At 41.7% G+C, this 9,022-nt stretch overlaps 1 protein-coding gene across 3 annotated transcripts in view; it reads right to left on the bottom strand.

Moving 5' to 3' along the window:
- Positions 1-5,501: 5,501 nt before the first annotated feature.
- lrfn2b (leucine rich repeat and fibronectin type III domain containing 2b) overlaps positions 5,502-9,022 on the bottom strand; it is a 153,337-nt gene continuing 149,816 nt past the window's right edge. For all 3 annotated transcript variants that reach the window (XM_061052630.1, XM_061052631.1, XM_061052632.1), the window contains one exon: positions 5,502-7,582. In XM_061052630.1, the coding sequence (XP_060908613.1) occupies positions 6,598-7,582 (985 nt within the window). In that variant the 3' untranslated portion in view covers positions 5,502-6,597. The remainder of the gene's footprint in view (positions 7,583-9,022) is intronic.

Raw genomic sequence — 9,022 nt, 5'->3', positions numbered from 1 at the left:
GATAAATATCTCTGTGTACTCCTTACCTCAAAGGATCTTATAATATACACAAACCATGCTGCTGTCAAACTCGTACGAGTAAAGAAAGCCAAATACAATCTTGTTTTCTTTTGGTCTGAACACGTCATCAGTCATTTTCTTCTCAAATCGAAAGCACATGTTTCAGTACTCGTCTTAGCGTTTGTCTCGTCCAGGATGAACTACTGCATCTCACTTCATCAGGATCCCGAGCAAGAAGCGCCAAAAGCTCAGATATGTTCAAAACAGCGCAGCTAGGCTCCAAATGAGTTTGTGAAAATATGAACACATCACGTCCATCCTTCATACACTTCAATGGCTTCCCATTCACCACCACATCCCTGTTAAACACAACACTGCATCCTTCCTCAAGGATCTGCTCACCCCACAACCTGCCACAAAGAAACCACCAAAACCACACCGTCTCCATCTCCTCAGGACCTAGCTGCACGCTATGGGGGATCAGGCCTTCTACTTTGCCCCTCGAGGGCTGTGAAGTGCTCCAGTGGACCACCGGAGCTCCACAGCCTGCTGAGACATTAACAAAAGGACTAAAAACTCTCCTTTAAAAAGAAACATTTACATAGTTCTGCCTGCTCTTACTTGTTCTCGTGCTCATGATTCTTAATTACTGCTTGCTCCTATTTGTTGTTTCTAATACTCATCTTTCTCAATTTTCTGCTTCCCTGCCTGTTTTTATTCTCATGTTTCTTAATTTCTGCCTGCTCTTACTTGTTTTCTAACACTCATATTTCTTACTCTCTGCCTGCCCATGCAATTTAAATTCCTGATAATGTTCTCTTAATGCTGTAGCACTATGAGATTTGTTTTACAGGAACAGTGTACTACAAATACATACATATTCTTATTAGGCTATATCATGCTCATGAATACAATTTGAAAATCCACATTACCACATTTGAATTAAGGCAATGATGTCACTTTCCACCTGCTGAGTAAGCGGTTTTATGATCTTACAGCAGGTAGATTTCTGCTTTGATGGGTGCATGAATATGTGCAGATCTAGAGGAAGAATTTATTTTTGTTTCAGTCAAATAACCTCCAGTTGAATCTTGCACACACTGAATTTACCATGGCCTGTGTCAATGAACACCTGTAATAATCCGGGAGCCAGGTCCATCCCTCAGGATGTTTTTTGCTACCTTTTTTCCCATTACTATTTCAAGCCCATACCTTGGGCCATCAAAAGTTGATAAGGTTTTGTGAGTTTTGGGGATGATAACTTAAAATGTAATGGCAGAAGGACCAGAATCTTATCTTGCTACTTTCTCCTATGTTTCAAGATTTAATATTTGTATGACTATCGATGCAATTCTAACAAGTTAATTTGTGAATATATAATATCTTGACCAAAGCATTTTTCAAAGCATTTTTTTTGGACCACAGGACCAAACGGCCCCAAGTTGGAAGTGGTCGTTATCACCTTGTGATGGCCCAAGGTATAGGGCTACCTAGTAATGAAAAAAAGGTAGCAGAAAACATCCTGAGGGAGGGACCTGGCTCCAGGACTAGGTCTTGTTTTGTTTTGACAAATGCATTAAGATCTCTACATTTCTCCACACCTCACAGCTGCAAAATAAAACCCGAGCTGTGAGCTCTTACTGAGGAAGCAGAAGACGATAAAGAAATAAAAACTGCAGCTCCAACCCCGAGTCTGTTCATATATTTTACATCCCGCCCTCCTTCAGCTCGGTTGGTTGAGTCCAGCTCTTACACCTGTCAATCATGTTGATGAGCTGTCATCTCGCTTCAGTCTGACATATCCCTCCATCTTTAAATCCACCACAGGCTCCGAGGAAAACAACCAATGTGCAGTTTAAAGAATCCTGCAGAGGTTTGTGACTGACAGACTTTCAGCTTCACTGTTCTTTTGTTTGTTTTCAGCCTCACAGACGAGTCACAAGATTCAGACAGAAAAAAAAACATTTCAATATCCTTCACCTTTCTTTTTGTTGTTTTAAGGTTTTAAGGATGCACCGTTTTCCAAATGTTTATTTCAATATAAGAAACACAAAACAGCTGAAAGAGATTTAAATAATGGTAAATGGAGTCCATTAATATTAACTAATCCCATTCACACATATTCATATTCCGCCGCCGAAGCAGCAGGAGGAGTTTGGGGTTCAGTGTCTTGCCCAAGGACACATCGGACATGTTGCTGCAGGAGCTTGGGACTAGACCCCCCACCTTCCGGTTAAGAGACTGCCAACTCTACCAGCTGAAACGTAACAAAAGAAACATTAAATGATAATATGTGACCTTTGAGCAGCTTCTATTTGTAGTTTTTATAAACTGTATCATGATTCTACAATTCTACAATTCCCTAAGCAGATGCTTTAATCCAAAGCGAAGTACATCAGAGAGTAAGTACAACACAAGCAACGATCTAGAAAAAAGGGAACAATGTCAGTAAGTGCAAATGATCAGCTTTGAGTCTGATTGGACACACAGGTGCTGACCGGCATTGCACAGAGGCAAAGCACAACACTGACGGCAGTTTTTGAGAGCTCTAATCGCAGTTATCAAACAAAACCATCGTCATTACCATTATCAACATCAATAATATTGAGACTATCGTCATCATCAATGTCGTAGGTATTCATGAAAGAGCTTTTTCTTAAAGGTGCAAAGGGACTCTGCAGATGTGGTTGTTTTGACAAACGTGAAGTAAATCACAAGGAAATTGGTTTCGTTTTTCAGGTTCAAACCGCTGAAGTAATCCAGAGTGGTGCCTCTGTGCAACTTATTATTTACAGTTAAACTGAGACTCACCTGAAACAGATGGAACGGCCCAAGAAATCACAGAGTTTAATTTACAGACACACTCAGATTGGAGAGCCTCACTTTGCTGTAAACAATGAAGCTCATGGTAAAGGAAGAGTTGGCTGGAAGTCGTTTCAATGCTAAACGCTTATTCGCATTATTCTTTTGTCCAGGTAACAAAGTCAGGATTCAGACTGATCTCATGCACCATGAGAGATAATTGAAGGGTCCACGGAGACATGAAGACATCCTAACATCAGGTGTCTGCTGCCTAAACTGTGTTAGAGTGAGTCTTTTCTTCAGGATGTGAGAAGAATACATTTCAAAGACACCTTTCAATCTGTCAACTGGTTTAATCTTGACCTCCGTCTGTTTTGCTTCCTGTATATTTGTAAAAGGCTTTACCTGCAGTCTAGAGTGTGAGCCAGCTCCTTAAAGGAGAAGATACAAATATGGCATTGATTCAAGTCGAACAAAGGGAACAGATGGCAGCTGATTGACAAATGTTAAACACATTTGCTGTAAACTATCATGAACCTTAAGGTGTTGTTGCTGAACGATGAAATATATCTAATTTTCTCCAATCACCATTATTATGTTCAATTTACATAAAAGAATCAACCAATACTTCAGAACAGGCTGCAATGAAATCCTAAAGTGTGTCCACCAAAGTTGTTGTTTTGTCACTAACAGGCTCAGATTGTCAATAGGCCACGTTTTAAAACGGTCCACCAAAAAATGGAATCCTTGTTTGTTTTCACGTTAAGAAGTTCGGTGTTCAGACACCATTATGATAACAATTGTGGTAGTGCACATGCCAGGCCAATAGTTGGCAGTGTGACTGTGTAATGAAACAACACACGGATGTCCATTACATTGCCTTCTCTTTGTAATTGTACTTTTTCCCTGTTGCATTCATAACCGAACTGTATTTATAACTGAACTGTCATTTCTTCTTCTTTTTATTTTCTGTCTCTACTTCTATCTCCTAAAAGCCTCCCGCGGACAGGTGTTCACTAAGAGCAGTGCATCTGGCTGAAATTAATGAAGTCAGGGAGTTTGGTAGTTATGAAGGGAAATTCTGTAATGTCTGAGTCTGGTTAAAAAAAATCATCATTTTCTATATCTCAAAGGTCTCTCTTTAGTGATCATGTATGTTATGTTGTCAGACACTAACAATAACAATCTCAGCCTGTCAGCGACAAAAACAACAACTTTTAGTTGATCAACTTTGGGCCAGTACAGTTTCCCCAAAGGAAAATATTGCAGCCATTACAGCCTGATTTACATCTTTCAGCTAAAGCAAATTATTCAAGTTGTTTATTCTAGGCTACGTTTTCTATATTCAGACCCCAACACATGTTTTTAAAAAGTTCAGTGTTTAAATATCCAGGAATGATTCTTCTAAATTAATTTGTAGCTTCATCGTTAATTGTTTTCTTTACCTTCTTTTATTGTTTCTCTTAAGTCTCCATCGGCAGCAGTCTAACAGGAAACACTCTGACATCATGTTTGTCTCAGGAGATTTTTAGTTTTATCTTTGTAGAAAAAACAACAAATTGAACCACAGAAACAATTTAATTTACAGCTCCAGGTGAGAAATGTGAACAGCTGCTACTCGTCACCTCCTCCCCGGCTGTTTGCACAGATTCACACCGGAGAACGGTACAAAAAAACCCCGATACGCAGAGAGACACTGTACGCACGCAGTCATATCAGAAATATCACAAAAAAGTCATTCAGACAGCGTTTGAGAAATGTCGGCATGAGTGAACACAAACTGTCTCAGGGGTCATCTGCAACAGAAACATGCAACACATGACAATAAAGCAAACGACTTCATGTTGGTCAATTAAACTTCCTCGACAATGAACTTACATGCAGTAAGTTCACACATTTAAATTCATTAAAGAATCTGTTTAGAGTTTCAAAAACCTGCAGGAATTTTCAAAATGTGATGTCGATTTATAAAAAAAATTGCATTATACAAAATGATTGAACATGAAATTAAATCTGAACTTTCTGAAAGATGCATTAAAGACTTACTAAGGTTCTCAATTATTGAACAACGTCCTCTGAAAAGAAATGGGTGTGTGAAGGGAAATCCGGGTTTTCTATATTTTGACTGACCTACATAAATATAATTAAAACAGCCTCTAACTGGTATGAATAACCAAATAAGTTATAATTATTACACTAGCCTGTAGAAAATTGTCTTCTTGTACTAGTTGCAGCCATAGACTGAATATAAGAACTGAATGTAGCCTCAGAATTGCCTAGAACCTGCATTCTTATAATATCCAGCAGGGGGAGAAAATGGCCACGCATTCAGTCTGATATCCAGGTTAGACCTGTCTGGATTAAAGTTTTAGTTTAATTGTCAGTGAGATCAGTCGATAAGAACATCCCTATCCAAGTGTTTTTTAACCAAGGATTCACTTCGCGAACAATGCTAGCACTAGTTTTGGCTCATGACTCCTCGCTCCTTCCTTCCAGTTCCAACCTTTTCTCCAAATATGGTCACATCTCGCTCGAAAACAACAATGGCCACAAAGCCAAACTTGAGGCAGAAGCGCATTAACCAAAGATTGATGACAATGCTGCAACACTGACTTCTTATATGAGGTCTATGGCCCTGTCTGATTCTGTAAATAATCTTCAGACATAACTTGTTTGTTTCCAAACGGTCTGAATGTCCGGCTTCCTCACAATTTTGTTTAGTTATAGTCGTGCGGCTGTTTCCAGAAAGTAGCTAAACTTAAGTGACAACTGTGTTGTTATTATGCTAATCCTGCACCCAGAGTTATCCTCTAACGTTTGTCATAGCACCCTGAATATGAAGTTTCAGCAGTATGGAAGAAAATGTTTGCTTGCATGTTATGTGTTGTAACAAAAAGAGGGTTCCCTTTTTTATATTTTATGTTTTAAAATTGAGTTATAAAACCCTGAAAAAACATTTGTCCAAACCAAACAGATCTAATGTACACGAACACACAGGCATTGATTATCCTTCCTCTTGCACCAGTTTCCTCTCGAATAATTTGGCATTTTTTTAAACATTGAACTGAGTCTCTAGAGTGCAGACAAAGAGCAGAAGATAATGTTTGTAAAATCTTTGCAGTCACATGAAATTTCAAATGTTCAGCAAACAGAATTACCGAGTGACCCCCTCAAATATATACTCTGATAGAAAGTAAATATATTCACATACAGCTTTGTCAATAAATCTTTTGTCTTAAAGTTTAAGCATCACATCTACACTTATATATATTTATATTTATATTTATACTGCACCGTTCAGTCAGAAGATAAACTGCATCAGGAGGTCACTGAGATGAGGATGAATTTACAGCAGAACATTTTATATTTGAACCCAGACGCGCCTTAATGCTTGTCAAGGCAGAGACCAGTGTTGTGTTTGACCAGCAAAATAAAAAATATAAAACCTTAATTTCATTACATACTTTAAATGTACACAGGGTAATAACAGTCCATGGGCATGAGCGCACAATTCTGTATTGGACAGCACCGCTTTCCCTTCAGCTGATTGGCCGTGTTAAAACGTCTCTGTACAGCGTGAGAGGTTAAGGTCTTCTTCTCCTGAAGTCTGTATTTGGCTGTGACTGTGACTCATTGAGTCTCGTCGAGTCTCCAAGTCTGAGCGCGGAGGAGGAGGAGGAGGAGGGCGATGAAACGAGTGTGCTTCATGCAGGATGAAGGCTCTGCTCTGAGACCAGCGGGCGTGTGTTGGCGTGGAGGTGAGTCGGGGCAGTGTGTACACGCTCTCCTCCTCTCCTACACTGTACTCTCCATCACCCAGTCGGCGCTGTCCAACGTGCCCTTGCTCCCCCCCGTGTCCCCCTCCTCCTCGCACTGCAGCAGCATGCCGTTCACAGACAGGCTCCGCCTAGTCCAGATGCTGCTGATCCTGCGCCGTTTGTTGCTCAGCTGAGCGGCCCCGGAGCCCTGCACGTCCCCCATGTCGAAGGACTGACTCCTCCTCGGTTTGGAGTCCAGAGGGAGCATGAGGATCCGGCTTAGGCTGGAGTCCAGAGTCCGGCCCAGCAGAGGCTCCCTGTCCGTGCGCGGTTTCCTCGCCGCTGTGGTCGAGGCGCTACTGGAGGCCCCCAGCTCGCCGCCCTGCGCCCCCCGAAGGTCCAGGGAGGTGAACGCCCCCAGGAGGTGGTCTAGGTTGGTCCGGGGCTTTGACTGAGCCGACCTCCAAATGTTTGCGAGGGCGCTGTTCGGGCTGTAGGACCCGCCCGCCAAGGAGCCCGACGAGGAGGAGGAGGACGATGAAGTGAGGCTGCTCTGCAGGGACCCGCACTTAAACTCCACCACCTCGTCCTGCAGGGTGACCTTAGCCTTCACCTTGGGCTCGGGCTGAGGCTGCGACTGATTCTGGGGCATCAGGATTCCGTTCTGCCCCAGACGTCCGCCGTTGGTCTGGGAGTGCGTATCGCTGACGTTGGTCAGCTTCCCTGCGGGGGAGTCGGCGTCTGCAGCTTTGTAACGCACCATGAGGATGACGATGAAGACGAGCAGAGTGGCAACGATGATGCCCCCCACCACCAGGATCATGGTGCCCCCCAGCAGCTGGCTGGGCAGAGACTGGCACTGCGCGTAGTCGTCCTGGGTGAAGAAGTGGGTGCAGCCCACCACGTTGGTGGCAGTAAGGGTAGTGGCCGAGTCGTCCCAAGCGGCAAGCACACACAGGTCGTAACGAGTCCCCGACACCAGGTTAGTGACCAGGAAGGCTTTACTGGAGGAGGGGATCATCCTGCAGAGAGAGAGGAGACAGAGGAGGGCTGCAGGTTAGAGAACATGAAGATTACTTTTTTTATTGTCTAATGATGCTGCTGAGATCTCAGTTAACCCTTTGGACTCTGAAATGAAAATGAGTTTGAAGACACACATTAGTATGTCTGCTTACAATAATGTCTTTTCTTGGAGCAGGTTTAAGATCCTCATAAATCTTAAATCTGTACAACCTAAATTAAAGGGTTAAGTCAGTCAGTTAATCACAACAACAGATAAAAGTATTTAATTTGTGTCACCTGTGCCCTAAAAAAACCCAAAACAGTTCTGATTATAGAACCTTAAACAAAACACTTCTTTAATCTCCAGAAGTTATTTGAATATATGCACAGGTTAAATGTTTGTGTAGAGGGAGTTCTGAGTTTTCTATAACTTCTGTTGTTGTTCACAATAACCCAGAAGGCGGCCTTAATTCTGTCAAAGTTATATTAACAGACTTTACAGATCATTTATTTTGAAATCACACACAGGGGGAATTGTTTTCTTGATCACTAGAAAGTTTGCACACTACATCTCTTATAAATACTGCGGCACAGTTACCACCAACTCTCAGCAGACGGTCACTCTAACTGTGCGTGGCTGCTGCGCTGTTAGTAATGAGGCTGATTTACATAGGATTGAATAATGTCTCATTTACATATGCTCAAACATCAGCGACGCATATAATCTATGCTGTGCAGCGCACTTAAAAGGAGTACGTCAGCCTTTGTGTGTTTGGTGAATATGATTGTGTCTTTTTCTCTCTTCTGAACCTGTTTACCGGGCGCAAAAGCCGTGCAATACTTCTGTGAATCAGGCCCTCAAGTTTATGTGAAAATGGTCCTACTTCTCATCTGATTTATTTCCTCTGTAAACATTTCCCACATGAGTTGATGGTCTCAATCTGTAGTTTCAAATACAGCAATACATTCTTCAATACAGCACGACTCCCTTTTTTTATGAGCAGAGTGGAAGGTGTTTTTGATTTAATATAGATCCATGGCCTACATTGCTGTTTCTGCTTTTTTTTTCAGAGGTATTATTGTGTAGCTCTGCTCAGGCTGTTATTGTTTTTATTAAAGGAACATGTTCATGTCCTTCAGCTGGATGTGACCACCTGAATATTGTCATACAGCTATACAAAACATACAGTTTTAAACATGAAAGACACCCAAGGTTAAAAAATGATTGATGTCTCCTATAGTTGTGTTTTTATTTGATCCATTTAAACAGGATCATGTGAAATTAATTAAAACAACCCATCTGCCTGCAGGAGACTAAAAAGTGTCAAAGACACAGAAACAGCTACAGTGAATGATTAAACCATCACTATTTGAACAGGTTACACATGTTATTTCTGCACATGGAGACTGAAAAAGCTACAGCGACCTCTTTTTACAATGTTTCCTGACAGCAGAGCCAC

Source organism: Labrus mixtus, chromosome 12 (assembly GCF_963584025.1).
Source record: "Labrus mixtus chromosome 12, fLabMix1.1, whole genome shotgun sequence".
Taxonomy (NCBI): Eukaryota; Metazoa; Chordata; class Actinopteri; order Labriformes; family Labridae; genus Labrus; species Labrus mixtus.
Note: the sequence above shows the minus strand (reverse complement) of the source record. Positions and strands in the feature narration are given on the sequence as shown.